General features: G+C 44.1%; 1 protein-coding gene across 3 annotated transcripts in view; it reads left to right on the top strand.

The window, feature by feature from the left end:
- DEUP1 (deuterosome assembly protein 1) overlaps positions 1–20,641 on the top strand; it is a 43,590-nt gene that overhangs the window by 7,832 nt on the left and 15,117 nt on the right. For 2 of the 3 annotated variants that reach the window (XM_069971989.1, XM_069971988.1), the window contains exons 6-9: positions 5,735–5,848; positions 10,787–11,041; positions 14,482–14,612; positions 15,437–15,530. In XM_069971989.1, coding sequence (XP_069828090.1) covers positions 5,735–5,848; positions 10,787–11,041; positions 14,482–14,612; positions 15,437–15,530 — 594 coding nt within the window. The remainder of the gene's footprint in view (positions 1–5,734; positions 5,849–10,786; positions 11,042–14,481; positions 14,613–15,436; positions 15,531–20,641) is intronic. The other variant, XM_069971990.1, reaches the window with a different exon arrangement.

Below are 20,641 nucleotides of genomic sequence, written 5' to 3'. Positions count from 1 at the left end.
CGTCCCCTAATGGAGAGAGAGCCTGTGAGCCCTACTATCCCTGTCCCCTCATAGAGAGAGATCCTGTGAGCCCTACTATCCCTGTCCCCTCATAGAGAGAGATCCTGTGAGCCCTGCTATCTCCGTCCCCTCATAGAGAGAGAGATTTTGTGAGCCCTGCTATCCCTGTCCACTCATAGAGACAGATCCTGTGAGCCCTGCTATCCCTGTCACCTCATGGAGAGAGATCCTGTGAGCCCTACTATCCCTGTCCCCTCATGGAGAGAGAGCCTGTGAGCCCTGCTATCCCTGTCCACTCATGGAGAGAGATCCTGTGAGCCCTGCTATCCCTGTCCCCTCATGGAGAGAAGGCCTGTGAGCCCTGCTATCCCTGTCCCCTCATAGAGAGAGAGATCCTGTGAGCCATGCTATCCCTGTCCCCTCATAGAGAGAGATCCTGTGAGCCCTGCTATCTCCGTCCCCTCATGGAGAGAGATCCTGTGAGCCCTTCTATCCCTGTCCCCTCATGGAGAGAGTTCCTGTGAGCCCTGCTATCCCTGTCCCCTCATAGAGAGAGAGAGAGATCCTGTGAGCCCTGCTATCCCTATCCCCTCATGGAGAGAAGGCCTGTGAGCCCTGCTATTCCAGTCCCCTCATGGAGAGAGATCCTGTGAGCCCTGCTATCCCTGTCCCCTCATAGAGACAGATCCTGTGAGCCCTGCTATCCCTTTCCCCTCATGGAGAGAGAGATACTTTGAGCCGTGGTATCTCTGGCCTGGGAGTCTTGTTTCCCTCATCCTCTTGTAGAAAATTTATGGGCCCTGCTTTCCTTTCTCCCTTGTAAAGAGAGTCTATGGTCACTTCTTCCCCCTCCTTATAGAGAGCGAGCCCTGCTTTCCCTTCAGCTTGTATATAAAGACCGGGCCCTGCTTTCCTCGTGGCTGGTATATAGAGACCGGGCCCTGCTTTCCCTTCAGCTTGTATATAGAGACCGGGCCCTGCTTTCCTCGCCGCTCGTATATATAGAGACCGGGCCCTGCTTTCCCTTCAGCTTGTATATAGAGACCGGGCCCTGCTTTCCCTTCGGCTGGTATATAGAGACCGGGCCCTGCTTTCCCTTCGGCTGGTATATAGAGACCGGGCCCTGCTTTCCCTTCGGCTGGTATATAGAGACCGGGCCCTGCTTTCCCTTCGGCTGGTATATAGAGACCGGGCCCTGCTTTCCCTTCGGCTGGTATATAGAGACCGGGCCCTGCTTTCCCTTCGGCTGGTATATAGAGACCGGGCCCTGCTTTCCCTTCGGCTGGTATATAGAGACCGGGCCCTGCTTTCCCTTCGGCTGGTATATAGAGACCGGGCCCTGCTTTCCCTTCGGCTGGTATATAGAGACCGGGCCCTGCTTTCCCTTCGGCTGGTATATAGAGACCGGGCCCTGCTTTCCCTTCGGCTGGTATATAGAGACTGGGCCCTGCTTTCCTCGTGGCTGATATATAGAGACCGGGCCCTGCTTTCCCTTCGGCTGGTATATAGAGACCGGGCCCTGCTTTCCCTTCAGCTTGTATATAGAGACCGGGCCCTGCTTTCCCCGCCGCTCGTATATATAGAGACCGGGCCCTGCTTTCCCTTCGGCTGGTATATAGAGACCGGGCCCTGCTTTCCCTTCGGCTGGTATATAGAGACCGGGCCCTGCTTTCCCTTCGACTGGTATATAGAGACCGGGCCCTGCTTTCCCTTCGGCTGGTATATAGAGGCCGGGCCCTGCTTTCCCTTCGGCTGGTATATAGAGACCGGGCCCTGCTTTCCCTTCGGCTGGTATATAGAGACCGGGCCCTGCTTTCCCCGCTGCTCGTATATATAGAGACCGGGCCCTGCTTTCCCCGCTGCTCGTATATATAGAGACCGGGCCCTGCTTTCCCCGCTGCTCGTATATATAGAGACCGGGCCCTGCTTTCCCCGCTGCTCGTATATATAGAGACCGGGCCCTGCTTTCCCCGCTGCTCGTATATATAGAGACCGGGCCCTGCTTTCCCCGCTGCTCGTATATATAGAGACCGGGCCCTGCTTTCCCCGCTGCTCGTATATATAGAGGCTGAGCCCCGCAAAGCCTTTCTTCCCCCCCCCCCCCCTTCCCCCCAAAAAAACAGCGCCACCTGTTCTCAGCTTGTGTGTGGTATTACAACTCTGCTCCATTCCATTCAGTAAAACTACGCTGTAATACCACACACAAACTGAGGAAAAGAGTAGCGCTGTTTGTGGAAGAAAACTGCTATGTTCTTCTAACTCTGAACAACCCGTTTAAATCACCACATTATTAGGCACCTGATCTGGGTATCCAGTATCCATGTCCTGCATAAGATTATCAGAATTTTTTTGTGACTCTATCCTGTAAGAATTGAACCCAAACATGAGCCATATTCTCGTTTCCATCCGTTTCCTTCCGCTCTCTTGTCATCAATCTCTGTATCAGAAGACTATATACTATATACAGACCTCCAGGCTGTGGTAAATGTTCACTTGTCCTAAGAGGCTCATTGGCGGCTTCAGTTACCGGCACCTTTAGGGTTCGTCTTTATTGCCTGAGACCCGAGCGCCTTCAGCTAAATTATGACCGGCCATGAAATCTTACGGGGTTGTAGGATCCGGGTGTCTTTGTGGTAATTAGAAAATATCTCGTGGCGAGAAGCAAAGTTGCCGACACATGAAAAACGATAAATCGCTCGGCGCCTCGGGAGCTGTTTTACGGCTGGTTTGTTGTTTATTGGCGCTAATAGCTTTGATTCATTGAGTAAATAGTGATTTTTGAGTGCAGCACTTTACCGCGAGTTCAGAGCGGACTAATCCACAAGGTAATTACTGGCAGGATAGACATAAATCATCCGCGACTTACCAGAAAGCAGCACCGCTTCCAGATCTGCCGTAATGACAACTTGGCTTTTGCAGTAATAATAGAGCTTGTTAAAGTGTTTTTTTTTTTTTCAGCAGTTGTTACATGGGCACCCGCCTTATAATAGATGAATATAAAGCAGCCAGATATACGGGGCCTTAATATTCAGGAAAATAGTGTGAGGCCATGTTCACACACAGTATTTTTGCTCAGTTTTTTTTGCAACCAAAACCAGGAGTGGATTGAACACACAGAAAGGCTATGTTCACACACTTTCGTATTGAGTGGATAGTCTTCATTTAATGGTAAATGACGGCCAGTATTTCAAAACCAGGGCCGTCATTTTAAAATAACAGCAATTATTTGAGCATAAAATGACGGCCATCCACTCAATTTCAACAGTGGGTGAACTGTGGGAGATTAATCAAACATGGTGTAAAGTGAAACTGGCCCAGTTGCCCCTAGCAACCAATCAGATTCCACCTTTTATTCCTCACAGACTCTTTGGAAAATGAAAGGTGGAATCTGATTGGTTGCTAGGGGCAACTGAGCCAGTTTCACTTTACACCATGTTTGATAAATCTCCCCCTCTGTGTTTTTAATCCACTCCTGGTTTTGGTTGCAAAGGACTAAGCAAAAATACTGTGTGGGAACATAGCCTTAAACAGCATTGATGTCTAATGCAGCAAACTGCATCCCAGCTGAAGGGGTTAACATCTGTATGCTGGTGGTCTATTGTATTAATGGAGGAATCTGGCTAAGGGAAAAAAAAATGTTTTCAAATCAACCGGTGTCAGAAAGATATATTATATTTAAAAATCTCAAGTCTTCCAGTACTTATCAGCTGCTGTATGCCCTGTAGGAACTGGTGTATTCCAGTTTGACCAGAACTGTCTAGAGCAATAGCACCTTTCCTGACATGGACAGAGGTGGCACCAGAGAACACTTTGTCAGACTGGAAAGAATTCACCAGTTCCTACAGGGCACACAGCAGCTGACAAGTACTGGAAGACAGGAAATTTTTAAATGGAAGTAAATTACAAATCCTATATAACTTATTGATTTTGCAAGAAAAAAAAAATTCCACCGGAATACCCCTTTAACTTACCCATACACATACAGTAGCTGTAGGCAGACAGATGTCTCTCCAGGTCCTCCCATAGATATGTACACTTGGCTTAAGGCCCATATTCCATATCGTTCATAAACTCGCTCCAACGACCGCTCGTTAACAATCGCTAAACAATTTTTTTTTTTTTTTTAGCGAACGATAACACATAATGTGAATGATATATGTAGTGTAACGATTATTTTGCGGTCGTTACATTGTCGTTTAAAACGTTCGCCGGGGTGATCATGACCATACGACACACCTACTGTTTTTAAACCTTTTTACGAACGACTGAAAGATTTCTAATTTTACGAACAGATTAGCGAATTATCTTTCAAAGACCAACGATTTTTTTTCCAACATGCCGAAAAACTATTTTGAACGACAATATAACGATTTCGCCTTTGTCGTTCGCTCGTTTACACCAATTCCACGAAGCGATTATCGTTAACGAGCGGTCGTTGGAACAAGTTTATGAACGATAATCTTTCCGTGGAATAGGGCCTTTAGTCAGACATTGGTGTAACTTTAATGGGAAGAGGGGAGAAAGCTGCTGCCAGTCTCTTCTTTCAAAAAACAAAAGGATCAGGCAGTTAAAATGTTTGAACATGTCTGATCCTTCTCTTTTGATCCTAATGTGAATACTCCTAGTATTACTTCTAGCTGAATGTGATGAGTTAATAAAAATGTAAAAAAGCAAAAAGAGAACCTGTACTCGTCTTCTGCTTTTCTTACCCTGTCGGTGACAATCCTCGCAGTCAGCGCCCCCTGCCCTTCTCACAGCACATGTGAAATGCCTGCTCAGCCAATCACTGACTGAGGCGGGTGACTGACGTGGCCAGTGATTGGCTTAGTAGCTTAAGACTTGGATTGAGACAGAGATACTTGTTTATCGCAATTTTTTTCTGAAGTCTGGTTTCATCTTTATACATCTGGGCTAATCTATCCCTAAGTGTACCAGTATATCAGAGGGTCAACCCCATTAGATTGTTGTGAAGTGCCGATTTCATATGTGTAGAACACTTGTTTTAATACATTTTTTACTTTTAATGCATATCTAATAAAAGTTAGATTTTATACGTGATTCTGGGAAATTGATTGGCTTAGTAGGCTGACAGTGAGAATCACACAGTTGGAATGGCAGTGCGAGGGAACTGCAGTGAGTACAGTTTTGCACAATTTGCTTTTCTGCCATTGACTTTAATGGGGGTTGCATGAACTGCAAAGTACTGTGAGCTGCACTGTTAACAATAACAAATCTTTCAGTGCTATGTGGGACCCACCTAAGGGAAGGATGTAGTTCCAGAAGTGGGACCCACATCTAGGGGACACTTGTATAGTGTTTACTATGGATATGTCATAAATGTCTTCTTTTAATGTTACATATCTTGGTCCTGTGATTACTCCTCCCCAGACTCCAGTGTTGCCCTGGCTGTAACTTTCTGCTGTCTCCATGTACTAATTCTAGTTGAGTGCAGGGAGGAGGCAGAGAGTGCTGTGCAGCAGTAACTGTTCACTCTAGGATCAGGCAGAGAAATTTAGCAGTTATTATTACTGTGTTACTTGTTTCTAGCACAAAGTAAAGGCTTTTAGGAGACTAGAGACCCGAGTCACTACATTGACGCCAGTACCCGTGTAGGGGATTTTACACTGGAGTATTATCCTGTGCAAGTTACCGTGTCTGGCATGTCTGACTCACATGAAAATGTGAAGTGGAAAATCTCTTTAAATCCTAAAATTTTAGTTTTTTTCATTCTCAGGAATATAAAGATCAAGCCAAAGAGTGGGAGAATCAGAGATTGTTGTATCAGAATAATATCAAGAAGTTAAATGAACAGAGGAAAAATCTGCTCGAAAAATGTGACTATTTCCAGGTAACCTTCTCTAAAATCATTGGTATCATGCGTGGATGTTTGTCAGGTCATACCGACTATCTACCACTTCTGAACACATCACAAGAGACACGTAACAGGCCCACCTTGTTCTTGCTGTGGATCATCTGTGGTGTCACATGGAACCATACCAAAGAATGTACTCTTAGAAGCCCCTGGTCCTTCATTCTTAAAGAAAATCTGTCGCTAGGTTTATTCTGCGTTAAATGAGGGCAACATAAACTAGTGACAGAAATGCTGAACAGATCGGTGTATTACTTAAATCATTCTGTTCAGCCGTTCTCCTAATATGCAGGAGAATAGGATTCTTGCCACACCCCTTTCCCCGCCCTCCAGCTGCTGATTGACTATTTACTGCCTATACACAGCATGGATAGATAACTGCCAATCAGCAGCTGGTAGGCGGAGGTTTCTGGAGCTCATGAATAGCCAGGACTACTGGGCTCATGCACATAATGGAGAGGACTACTTATTGTCCATGTTATTCAGGGTCACAAGCAAAGTGCAGGTCAGGGTAGGTAGCGGACAGAAGAAAGGTCCAAGTCACGACTCGTGCGGGAACTCTTCAGATGTGGTCTTTCGGCATTGGCTGCAGCTGCACGCCAGTCTAGGGGGAGAAGTATAGGGACCGTTACCCTTTAATGTGAATGAGATACAGAAAAATTCCCCCGTCAGATTTAGAAGCCTTAGCTTTACATTTGGCCGTTACTCTTTTTTTTTTTATTGAGGAGATCTATCTGTGGACGGTGTCTTAAGGGCTAAGCCCCATGGAACAAAGTATGCAAATTAGCTTTTCTTCAGAAGGAAGAAGCTGTCTCTCTGCTCTGCCCCCTATAGGTAGCTATCGTGTATGTCATTGTCATAGAGAACAAGTATCCCCAAAAATCTGCAGGAGCAGTACATCCTGTAGCCAACCAGGACCAGTCTGAGTCTCTGGTTTAGCTCATAAGACCTAGTTATACTTTCTAGTTAAAAGATAAACTCCAGTGAAAATCTTTTTCCCAGTAATTGAAACACATTACAAAGTTATATAACATGTAATATGTTTCAATCACCTCTCTGCCCCCTTGCCTATTTTTCCCCCCCTCAATCCCCCACCAGGAAGTGAAGTAAACTCATTCTTACCTAATGACTGTTGACCCCAGGCTGCTATATGGCAGCCATTTTGTGACAATGACTTCATCAAGAGGGAGGTGGGTCTAAGCCCTGTTAGGCCAGCCTCTCTTTATCAGATGACTCAGGTTGCTCAGCTCTGATTGGCTGAGAAAGCTGTAAAGGCCCTATTACACCAAAAGATGTCTAACAGATTATCTGACAGATTTTTTTCAGCCAAAGCTAGGAATGGATTTTGAAAGAGGAGAGATCTAAGTCTTATCTTTACGACCTGTTCTCTGTTTATAGTCCGTTACTGACTTTGGCTGAAAAAATCTGTCAGATAATCTGTCAGACATCTTTTGGTGTAATAGGGCCCTTAGCCATCTAACAGTTCTACAGAGTCAGACATCACAGGAGACAAAGTGCATCATGGGAAAGCCCAAACCAGGAAGTAAAGAAAAAGTCCAACTGGAGCTTCAGTTCAGTTTTTTTTTTTTTTTTTATAAGCGCCCTTTAAGGTTTGTCAAGGGAAGCTATTTCCAATAGGAGGCATTAGATACAGTTATTTGTTTTGTTTTTTTTCTTCCTGGAGGAAAGCTAATTTGCATAATTTTTCCCATGGTGCATTGCCTGTCTTTATAACTGAATCTCCTCAATGAGAACCAGTACTCGCTTTTTTTTTTTTTTTTCCCCCTACTACAGAGGAAAACGTTCACTACACAGAGCCCCAGATCTTCATGGACTCTCAACAATATTATCTTCAAAGCTAATTTCATAAGACTTGAAATAAAATAAAAAAATTACTTGAAAAATCTAACTGGTTAATTTTCCGATGCAGCAGCTCCCATTCCGGCTTTGCTGGAGAGTCCTGTAATCACTGCGCACACTGTTGACCTCTCAGTATGAATGTGGACGGCAGACACTCCAGTGAAGCGGCTGTGTATTCTGCTTTATTGTAGATTAAAATTCGCACAAATGCCTTGCTAATGCAGCAGATCTCATTCCTGGCATGGGTGGAGGTGCTGTGTCAGCTCTGCCCGCACACGTTCTAGTGTACATCTGACCGCCGACAAACCATTGACGTATGGTAATGGATCAAAAAGGGCCCCATAAGAGGCCGGTCTTCTCTCTAATATGTAAATGTTACATTAGGTGATTGTATTGTCCCAAGAAATGTAGAGATCTGAATGAGATAAAAAAAAACCCCTGATCCATTTAAAAATGTATTTCCAAATTACTTTATAAGGGAATGTTGGACCCATTTATGTATGAAAAAATAGGGAGCATTCACACTTAAAAGCCATTACAGGAAGATCCATTTATAAGAAGAGGCAGGGAAGCAGTACTGTGTGTGCCTATATTATTTACAGGAATAGAAAGGGAGACAGTACTATCTGTGCTTACATTATTTATAAGGATTGATAGGAAGTCAGTACTATCTGAATCTGTCATTTGTGGGAAGAGGCAGGGCGTCAGTATTATCTGTGCCTGCATCATTTTGGGGTAGATACAGAATCTGTACTATTTGTGCCTACCTTATTTATAGGAATAGATGGGAAGACAATACTATCTGTGCCTACATTATTTAAAAGGATAAAAAGGAGTCTGTACTATGTGTGTGTCTACATTATTTACAGACGACACTCCCTATGTTTAGTCATTTATAGGGATAGACAGGAAGTACTATCTGTGCCTACACTAATTACCGTATTTTTCGGACTATAAGGCCCACCGGACTATAAGGCGCACCTTCAATTTTAGCCTGCTAAGCCATCTAGGTTCATATATAAGGCGCACCAGACTATAAGGCGCACCGCATTATAGTGTATAAGTTTGAACTAACGAAAAACGTAAGTCACCTGCTGATCACAGTACTTACTGAGGCTCCTAACTATGGTGGCCGTAATGCATCATGCAGGATAGGCCGAATTCTGCCAGCGAGTCCCGTTGGCTGAATTCTGCATGGAGCATTGTGGCCACCATAGTTAGGAGCCTCAGTACAGTACAGTGTTGCTCTATAACCTCCGGCCACTAGGTGGCGCTATTGAATGAAAATCTATGCCTGAAGCCTGTATCCAGGCTGCGGAGAGCAGGGAGAGCGGGACAGCAGGACAGGCCTGCGGAGCCATGGGTCTGGAGTCCAGGTGAGGGAGCGCTGCGCTGTGCCGCTGGGAGATGTGAGCTCAGCAGCATATCTGCGCCATGGTGGCCGGAGCTGTCCCGGTCCATATATAAGGCGCACTGGACTATAAGGCGCACTTACAATTTCTTAGAAAATCATAGTATTTTAAGTGCGCCTTATAGTCCGAAAAATACGGTATAAGGATTAACAGGGAGCCAGTACTATTTGTATATATGGGAAGAGACCATGTGTCTGTGTCATTTATGGGGTAGATAGGGACTCAGTACTATTTGTGCCTACATTATCATTATTTGTACCTATGCCATTTCCAGGGAAGAGACAAGTAGTTGGCACTATCTGTACCTATGTCATTTATAGGGATAGACAAGAGTCTGTTCTATCCATTCTGACTCCCTATAAATTGTGCAGGCACAGATGATATTGACTCCCTGTCTGTCCCTATAAATAAGACACACACAATTTTGTGCCCACATTATTTATGGGGATACAGGCAGCCAGTACTATCTGTGCCTATATGATTTATAGGGGAAGACAGGGAGTCTGTTGCTATGCTATATATAAAGGTAAAAGGGGAGACAGCACTATCTGTAGTAAAACAAAGTTCAAAGAGAGCGGGCACTTCTGGATGGGATTCAACTCACCCGGGGATGCAAAGATCTCATGGCCTTAAGAAAGCTGTGAATTGCGAAATGTACGTTGCCCTGTGCAGCAGCTGTTAACCTGCAATACATTTATCAGTGAGTGCTGCAGGTTCTTTACAGTACTATCTTTGTCTATGCCACTTACTCCGAACTCCTGAGGCATAGGCACAGATAGTACTAACTCCCTAAATATCCATATACATGACATAAGCACAGATAGTGCTGACTACCTGAATATCCATATACACAATGTAGGCACAGATAGTGCTGACTCCCTGAATGTCCATATACACAATGTAGGCACAGATAGTGCTGACTCCCTGAATATCCATATACACAATGTAGGCACAGATAGTGCTGACTCCCTGAATATCCATATACACAATGTAGGCACAGATAGTGCTGACTCCCTGAATATCCATATACACAATGTAGGCACAGATAGTGCTGGCTACTTGTCTTTCCTCCTATATGTGACTACATCATTGAAAGGGTGTCTGTTCTGTATGTGCTTACATATTCTCCAGCAGTAATATATGCCCCTCCATCATTTGTTTGGCGAGACAATGACATTGCACTGACCATCATAACCTGGTAAATAAGGTGACATTATGCAGGTGCCTGTAGAGGAGAACCATAGTAATACAGAGATCGGGAGAACACTGCAGCCACTCCATAGTAATTACGGACACCCTTCTAATTTTGTGTGATTATTTTGCACCAATGGTAATTGGATTCTTTTATACGTTGATTGTTTTGCTGGGACGGCAGCCAGTCTGAGATGAGATTTGTAGACCTGGAGGTAGCCTTTTCCATTTTCCAGCAATGACTTAATGGAAACCTTTTTTATATATTTTTGGTTTTCGGCTCCTTTACATTTACTCTTCCTATCCAGTAATTATTCCGGCCCGGTGAGCAGAGACGAGAATTTTTTTTATTATTTTTTTTCAGGTCTCATTTGTCTAATTGGAGCTCAGGGTCTCATTATTTTTTGCCTACAATGTGTCATTGTAGTTTGATGTGTATGTTCTGGTTTCCTAGAAGCAGTGGCGGAGCTCCGAGGATCAGCTCTCCGGCAGGACACAGCTGCAGGACCAGGCAATTACCAATAACCAGAGCGAAATCAGAAGATTGAGGTGCCAGCTTGACGCTTCTCAGGAGACGATCAGGAGCGGCAGGGTCATTATTGAAAACCTCAAGGCTACTGTAAAAGAAATCACATTAAGCAGGAAGGCGCTGAAAGACGAGAATCAAAATCTCTTACAGGAACTGAGGGATTGTCAGAAGCGATGCCAGGTAGCGGCATGATAGAAGGCAGCACATAGCTAGTGACAATGGTTCTGTCACGTCCAATCATAAGCTGTGGTCATTGGTACAAGCACATTATCTCCCCGCCAGAGCCCTTATTACAGGTTAGGTGCCAGGCTCTACCGTCCTGGCATGTTTAAAGGGGTTGTCCAGCGAAAATCTTTTTCTTTTAAATCAGCTGGTGTCAGAAAGTTATATAGATTTGTAATTTACTTCTATTAAAAATCTCAAGTCTTCCCATATTTATCAGCTGCTGTATGTTGTGCAGGAAATGTTGTTTTATTTGTCAGTCTGAGACAGTGCTCTCTGCTGCCATCTCTGGCCAAGACAGGAACTCTGTTTCGGTTTTCTAAGAATCCCCATAGAAAACCTCTTCTGCTCTGGACAGTTCCTGTCTCAGCCAGAGATGTCAGTAGAGAGCACGGTGTCAGACTGAAAATAAAACGTTTCCTACATACAGCAGCTAAGTATGGGAAGACTTGAGATTTTTTAATAGAAGTAAATTACAAGTCTATATAACTTTCTGATATCAGTTGATTTGAAAGAAAAAGATTTTTGCTGGACAACCGCTTTAACAGGTCCAGCCCTGACAAGTCTTTTGGTGACAGTGTTTGACCTGGTAATTAAAGGGTGTTGTCACTGCAGATAGAAGCTAACAGGGTATAGGAGAGTTGAGAAGGGGGAGATGGGCAAGACTCAAGTTTATTTACTGCATTTTTGGTTAGTCATTTGAGGAAAAAGACTCTTAAGGGGTTATGCAGAATTAGAAAAAGCACAGTTTGAAAAAAAAAAAAAAAACAGTGCCACCCCTGTCTTCAGGTTGTGTGTATTATTGCAGTTCACTTCAATAGAAATAAGCTGCAAAACCCACAACCAAACTGAGGGCAAGAGTGGCCATGTTTTTCTAAGCCTGAATAACCCCTTTAAATGCTCGCTGTCATTTCAGTAAGCTTTGCATAAATTAATAGAACAAGTTTATAAATTGCAAAGGTCAAGGAGACATTCAGTGACTCGTATATCTGTCTGTGCTTCAATAATGTCGATTTGTTTTTTTGCATTCTTCTGTGCAAAGTGTTAAAGGAGAAGTCTGGCGAAAATTTTTTATTAAGGTATTGCCCCTAAAAAGTTATACAAATCAAAAATATACACCTATTACCGGAAATGCTTATAATGTCCTTTTTTACCTGCACTACTGCATCAAGGCTTCACTTCCTGGATAACATGGTGATGTCACTTCCTGGATAACATGGTGATGTCACTTCCTGGATACCATGGTAATGTCACTTCCTGGATAACATGGTGACGTCACTTCTTGGATTAAATGGTGATGTCACGACCCAACTCCCAGAGCTGTGTGGGCTGTGGCTGCTGGAGAGGATGATGGCAGGGGGACACTGAGGGACACAGGGCACTGGAGGGACACTGAGCATCCCTCTGCCATCATCCTCTCCAGCAGCCACAGCCCACACAACTCTGGAGTCGGGTTCAGAGTTGTGTGGGCTGTGGCTGCTGGAGAGGATGATGGCAGGGGGATGCTCAGTGTCCCTCCAGTGCCCTGTGTCCCTCAGTGTCCCCCTGCCATCATCCTCTCCAGCAGCCACAGCCCACACAGCTCTGGGAGTTGGGTCGTGACATCACCATTTAATCCAGGAAGTGACGTCACCATGTTATCCAGGAAGTGACGTCACCATGTTATCCAGGAAGTGACGTCACCATGGTATCCAGGAAGTGACATCACCATGGTATCCAGGAAGTGACATCACCATGGTATCCAGGAAGTGACATCACCATGTTATCCAGGAAGTGACATCACCATGTTATCCAGGACGTGAAGCCTTGATGCAGTAGTAAGTGCAGGGAAAAAAGCACTTTATAAGCACTTCCCGTAATAAGTGTATATTAGTGATTTGTATAACTTTTGGGGGGGGGGGGGGCAATACAATACAAAAAAAATTTTTGCCGGACTTCTCCTTTGAATAGATATTCTCAAGTACAGCAGTGCCTCCTCACTTCACCTACAGTCCCTATTCTTGTTTGAGTCCCCAGCATGCATAAGGATGTGAAGGGGAGCGAGGAGGCGTTCTTGGGTGCTGCACTTCAGGACCTTATGATCACCTCCTTGACACTTTGATTTTATTCTCCTGGGCATTTTCTATGTTACCGACACACAGGAGCATATCTTCCTTGAGTGTAAAGAGTCTGGCATGTTAAAATCCAGCATGCTTGATCCTATAGTGCCCCTACATCTCCTGTTGGGGGGAAGAGTCTAGACAGCAATATATACTTAAAAAAACACTGGGATTTTTTTCCTTTTCCCTATACAATGCACACCCACAACCACTATTCCGGCAGTGTCATCTGTTTCATCCCAGCTCTGGTGTATCCACACATTTCATTTCTATACCTGGTCATGTGACACCATCATATTAACTTTCAGATTTCAAACTACGTTCTCTGCCTTTCAAATCTGCTATCAATCCCATGATGTATTACATGGACATCTAGAGCCAGTACCCTCTCTGCCTGCCAAGGGGACAGTGTAATAATCCTCATCTTATAATCTATTACGGGAATAGGGAACCTTCAGCACTCCAGCTGTTGCAAAACTACAATTCCCATCATGCCTGGACAGCCAAAACTAAAACTTTGGCTGTTTATGCATGATAGGAATTGTAGTTTTGCAAAAGCTGGAGGTCCCATCTATTATCTTATTTAGGGAAATATCATACAATTTGGGGGGGGGGGGGTAACATCTCTAGTCACTCTAATATGAGTTTCTGTTCCCCCCCCCCACCACCACCACTACTGTGAATTGCTTCTGTGCAGTAATCCATGCAGTTTCATCATACAGTATGTCCCTTTGGCAGAGATTGTGACCCTGTTAAGAGCACAGAAACACATGTAATTTCCAGGGGGTCACCATTAGATTACATGGCCAATCTGAAGGAAACAATTCCAGGAATTTTTATCTAAAGTCGGTCCCTCTACAGCTATTTATGTGTATAGTCTTGCTTCTATGGAAAAAAAAAAAGGAGAAGAAAGTTTGGGGTCAGGGAATGGAGAGAAAACAGATGAGTAAAGGTCACCATGAATCCACATGGGAAGAAATTATAGATACCCTAGATCCTACTTGAAATTAAATCCTGTGTTTCTGATCTGCTCAGTGTGTGTTTGTCTTTGTAGATGGCAATGACCCCACCTTGCCCTATGTCAGAACAATGCTCAATGTATTCATCAATGTAAAGCCTATAGCTTGCCTGGGCCAGCTTTCTCATTCTCCTGCCTATTAATAGCCTAGTATCAGCTCCGGCGTTTCTAGTTTTCTTTTAAATAAAGCCCGTCATCGATCAGTTGTCTCCAATGTAATGGTTTAACAACTTCACAAATTAGATAGAAAATCAATTTCCTCTTTATCACTTGACACACAGAGGATGGAGAGCAAACTCTCCGAAGCCACGATTGAACCGCAGGCCCGCCAGGACCTCTCCAGGGCCGCCGGGATGGATCACAGGCAGCCGCACAAGTTTATTCTGCAGAATACTCAAGAACATAAGCTCGGGTAAGATTATATTGCAGGGAAAAGTTTTTGGGCCTGCCCTATATACTGTCCGATACACGCATCAGTGACCTCATGCAGTAAGTAAGGCCATTATAGGGAGCAGTGGTTACAATGAATGCTGAGGAAATTCGAGAAATACGTAAGAAAATTCATCGGGGAACGCCAAATATCATACTTATGTTACAGCTCAGAATTGTAAGTCAAAGACTAGATTGCCCTATAGCAGCTGATGGTTCCACAGGATCAGATTGGGGCTGGCAGTGCCACTCTAGCTTGAGCCACTTGTAAGTGACTGGTTGCTAGGGATACACTGCCTAGCAACTGATTTCTTTTCTACGGGGTTGTCTGGCATCATGCCCGCAGCAACATGTCTGTCTCGGACTACTAATCTATATACACTATCTATCTATCTATCTATCTATCTATCTATCTATCTATCTATCTATCTATCTCTATCTTGCCAAATAGAAATCCTAGCCCTTTACTACCACAACAAAAGTCTCTTGCCTAGCTGTCCAGCACCCTGCTTTGTTTTGTACCCCAAAACAGAAGTCTATAGTTGGGTCACTCTTCCTTCTGAAGAAGTTCTTGGCCTGGTTTATAATTCCCAGTGCTGTGCACTGACTTGCAGCATCCAGTAGGTGGCACCAGAAAGCTCTCTTCCTTCTGGAGGAGAGCTACTTTGCCTTTTTTTTTCCCAGTGGAGCGAGCACAGCATGGCCTGTAAGACTGGCCACACTAGGTTTGTGCTTTCCATATCATTTTTTTAAGTGTTATTTAATTGGAAATCCACTATTATTATTTTTTTTATTTTTTATTTCCAGCTCCCAGGAGTCTGACATGATCATGAAGGAGCGGGTACCAAACAGAGAGAAGGTTCAGAAGCGATTAAAACTATCTCCTTGTAAACAGGATGAGGTAAGGTTACCGCTGGGGGCCTCTCTTCTCAGGATTATGGTGTTTGTGTGAATCTCTTCATCATCCTCTACTTGGTGAAAGCTTGATATTTGCACATTGTCACCTACTATCAGCACCAGAAATTCTAGAATATTAAGGCCTCGAATGATAATGCTTGACCCGTGGAATACAGGGGTGATGTAATTCTTTTTTTTTTTTTTTTTTCTTCTCATTTTTATTCTGGTATACAAAAGAAAAATTAGCAAAAAAAAAGTGTCAAAAAACACTGACTACACTGCTGCATATGGCGTACTGAGTACACAGAAGCAGTTGGGACTCAAGGGTCCCATTGTGGGGTATCAAAATGTGGGTCCGAATTTGAATAAAGCTGCCTTAGCAAATAGCCGATCACAGGAGAGGACCAGCAAGCTGTATGTGGCTACTTATTGCCTTATAGTATTAAATTGACTCCCTGCTCTTGTGCTTGCTCATCTCGGCGAAGGTACATGTCTTCTTAAAGGGAATCTGTCACTAGGCTTTTTCTGCCTTAAGGGTGCGTTTACGATACGCAATCCACGTGGATAAGCTTTGGCAGAATCCGTACGCGCTCCCGTTTGAACATCTTGCCGTCCCATAGGCTCCGTTCTATGGTCTGGCGAATTCCGCCATCCGCCCCTAGAATTGACATGTCATTTCTTTTTTGGGCAGATGGCGGAATCTACCTGAATAGAATGGAGCCTATGGAACGGGCAAATCTTCAAGCAGGAGCGCACAGAATCAGTCTGAGCTTATCCGCGCAGATTCCATAGTGTGAATGCACCCTAAATGAGGGCAGCATAAACTAATGACAGAAATGCTGAACAGATTGAAATATTACTCCATTCTGCTCAGCCGTTCTCCTAATATGCAGGAGAATAGGATTCTTGCCACACCCCTAACCCCGCCCTCCAGCTGCTGATTGACAGGTGACTGCCTATACACAGCATAGATAAATAACTGCCAATCGGCAGCGTGTGGGCAGAGCTTTCTGCTTCTCGTGAATATCCAGGACTGCTGGCTCATGCACATAATGGAGAGGACTACCTATTGTCCATGTTATTCAGGAGGAGATCTCTGGATCAGCTGCACAGAACAATGTAAGTGATACATCATTCTGTTCAGCTTCTCTGCCACTAGTTTATGCTACCCTGAGATAGGATGCCATAAACCTACTGACAGAGTCTCTTTAAACATGTTAAAATTAGAGATAAGCGAACCGGGTTCGAGTCGATCCGAACCCGAACGTTCGGCATTGGATTAGCGGTGGCTGCTGAATTTGGATAAAGCTCTAAGGTTGTCTGGAAAACATGGATACAGCCAATGACTATATCCATGTTTTCCACATAGCCTTAGGGATTTATCCAACTTCAGCAGCCACCGCTAATCAAATGCCGAAAGTTCGGGTTCGGATTGGATCGAGCATGCTCAAGGTTCACTCATCTCTAGTTAAAATCCAACTAGTTCATCCACTTTTATTCAGTTTTCCTGGAAGTGTCTGGGTGACGCTGCAGCAAGCTCATGTCCTGATCCGTATGGCTATACAGTACATGCTGCTTAACTAGCAAAACATTGCAGATGTCCCCCTGACCTTGTCTATGGCGTTCTCTCTGTGGTCAGGGCTCTTGCTGCCATCTGTATTTCCCTTTAATAATGGCGCCTGTCAGTGCTTTAGCATGGCTTTGGGAATTCTCTATAAAACATACATATTCAGACGATTGCTTTACACGCGCCCAAGTGGCCTGTGGTGTAACACGATGAAGTTATGTCGGTGACAGATGGAGGCGCAGATTGTGCTCCTCTCTGTCATGTAACATCGACTGCTCAACGGGTAAACTCCATTCATTAGAGGGATCTGAGTAACGTGTTTGTCGGCATACGAGGGCGCCTGTCTGATGAAGGTATTCCTGGTTACTGGAGTGTAGCTGCCCTCTATACACTGACAGCCGACATCTGGGAGCCCTAATGAACATATGTGCAATAACCAGCAGGTAGATGGGAAATCTCTGCTGACAAACTCGCAGCCTTATGCATGGTGCATGATAATCTGTACACTTGTATATTGAGCTTGTGGGTCTGAAACCTGGTCAGGGTCCCATGGTTTGCTTTGGGGGTCCCCTTTTGTCTAGATAGGCAATATAGTTAAATGCAGATTGTTTTGTTTTTTTTATTTAAAAAAAATACCAGCCATGGTTCGCCTCGGTAAAGGCCTAGATACCTTTTGGCTCCTAGTTTCATTATGAACCAAAGCCCTCTCCCTGGCCTCTTCTCGAACCTCAACACAAAGTTATAGAGCTGGATGGCTGATCGCCTGTAAAATAAAGAGGCCAAACAATACCCCACACGGTGAAAGTTCTTAAATCGTGCTTCATGCAGTAAAATTGCCTTTTTTGTTCTTTACATAGTCATGGTTAGGTCCCACGTGTCAATAGTGCCGCCTTTTTTGCCCACATATATTAATAGTGCCGCCTCTTTGCCCCCATATATTAATAGTGCTGCCCCTTTGACCCCCATACATTAAAGTGACTCTGTACCCACAATCTGCCCCCCCCCCCCCAAAATCACTTGTACCTTCGGATAGCTGCTTTTAATCCAATGCCAAACAGGAGTATCTGTGCCCTACCTTTGCACCACCCCTCCATCCCTCCTCCCCACCCTCTTCATCATTAGGAATGCCACTGAAACATTTTCTCCATGCTGAACATTGCACAGGTCCCTAATAGAGATGAGCGAACCTCGAGCATGCTGGAGTCCATCTGAACCTGATCATTCGGCATTTGATTAGCGGGGGCTGCTGAAGTTGGATTAAGTCCTAAGGCTATGTGGAAAACATGGATATAGTCATTGGCTGTATCCATGTTTTCCAGACAACCTTAGATCTTTATCCAACTTCAGCAGCCGCCACTAATCAAATGCCGAACGATCGGGTTCAGATGGACTCGTGCATGCTTAAGGTTCGCTCATCTCTAGTCCTTAACGATCCAGCCCATGTGCCGGGCTGACACAGGTGGGGAATAGGAGGCAATCTGCCTGGAGCATTCCTAATGATGAGGAGGGTGGGGAGGAGGGACGGAGGGGTGGTGCAAAGTTAGGGCACAGATACTCCTGTTTGGCACGGGCTGCAAGTTTAAAAGTTGTTTTTTAGGACAATAACTGCATGACCTGCAAAACGGACCCCAGGACAGATCTTGGATTAAAAGCAGCTATCCGAAGGTACAAGAGGTTTGGGGGGGGGGGGGGGGGGGGGGGGGGGGGTCAGATTGTGGGTACAGAGTCGCTTTAATAGTGCTGCCTCTTTGGCCCCATACATTAATAATGATGCCTCTTTGCCCCCCATACATTAATAGTGCAGTCTTATGGGTCCCACACATTTAGTAGTGCCGCCTTTTAGGCTTCACAGTAATTTATATTGCCTGTTTTGTTCCTTAGTCATAATACCCCCTACAGAGTCCCCTTTATAACCTCGCAGTGATAGTGTACCATTTACACTTTACTTTACTCATAAAGATTTTATTGTGAATTTCTAAAGTAACAATAAAAAGGAAAGGGGAAAAGACAAAGGAAACCTACTTTTCCTAATACAAAGGAGATTCAAAAAATATTTGGTACAACCGAGATTACATTGTTTTGTAAACCAATGAAACCTTTATGGAGTACAAGGACCTGTGTATACATACCTCACACTGTTAATGTTGTAGGTATAGGGAGGGAATAAATCACAGGTTCGCCAGACATGACCTTCTCAAAAGTTTCATAATTATATATATATGTATATATATATATATATACATATATATATATATGTGTGTGTGTATATATATATATATATATATATATATATATATATATATATATATATATATATATATATATAATATATATTTTTTTTTTATATATATATATTATATTAGTGTGTGTGTGTGAGATTCTGCCTTTAAAATAACTTTTATTCCAACCTTCTTGTGCTGTTCAGTGTAGTGTCCTCATAGTGGTCCTTCACCGAGACCTATATATTGGGTACCTAAGTCTTACAGAGGGGTCTTGCTCAGGTTTAGTCCATTGTGAGGCAGGTAGGCAATGTATCTGAGTTAGTGCACATGCTTTGCTGGATAGACGAGGCAACCATGTGAGTTTTTCTTTATTGTTCCATTAAAGGAGAAGTCCAGTGGAATTTTTTATTGAAGTATTGTATTGCCCCCCAAAATTTATACAAATCCCCAATATACACTTATTACGAGAAATGCACATAAAGTGATTTTTTTCCCTGCACTTACTACTGCATCAAGGCTTCACTTCCTGGATAACATGGTGATGTCACTTCCTGGATAACATGGTGATGTCACGCCCCAACTCCCATAGCTGTGCGGGCTGTGGCTGCTGGAAATGATGATGGCAGGGGGATGCTCAGTGTCCCTCCGGTGCCCTGTGTCCCTCAGTGTCCCCCTGCCATCATCCTCTGCAGCAGCCACAGCCCACACAGCTCTGGGAGTCGAGTTGTGACATCACCATGTTATCCAGGAAGTGACATCACCATGTTATCCAGGAAGTGACATCACCATGTTATCCAGTAAGTGAAGCCTTGATGCAGTAGTAAGTGCAGGGAAAAAGCACTTTATAAGCATTTTTTCCATAATAAGTGTATATTGGTAATTTGTATAACTTTTGGGGGCCAATACAATACCTTAAGAAAAATTTTCGTGGACTTCTCCTTTAAAGACCCAGTAAGACTAATCGTGTTATCTAAGTACTTCTTCTCCTTCTTGCTTTTGAGGGTCCCATCTTCCAGATCTCCCTGACTTGCAGCAATATTCACCAAGGCCTGAATAGCTCTCGTAGTATACAGCAGCATGTTCGAGCTGTATTCCGTGACATGACTTAGGGTCGGAGGGGGTCATAGATCTGGCCATAAATCATTACGATGTTGACGCCATGTGGAGAATTAGCATTCACACTGCTTTCTCTGCCTCCCTCCAGCTGTCAAGGTGCATTTAGTAATCCATCACAGTGGGCCTTACATCACCATGTCTGTCCTTGCCAAAACAAACACCTTATATAATATGACTGAATATTGCTCACCCCAGGAAATTAAGTGTGGC

The sequence above is a fragment of the Dendropsophus ebraccatus genome, chromosome 5 (genome assembly GCF_027789765.1).
Source record: "Dendropsophus ebraccatus isolate aDenEbr1 chromosome 5, aDenEbr1.pat, whole genome shotgun sequence".
NCBI classification, from domain to species: Eukaryota; Metazoa; Chordata; class Amphibia; order Anura; family Hylidae; genus Dendropsophus; species Dendropsophus ebraccatus.
Note: the sequence above shows the minus strand (reverse complement) of the source record. Positions and strands in the feature narration are given on the sequence as shown.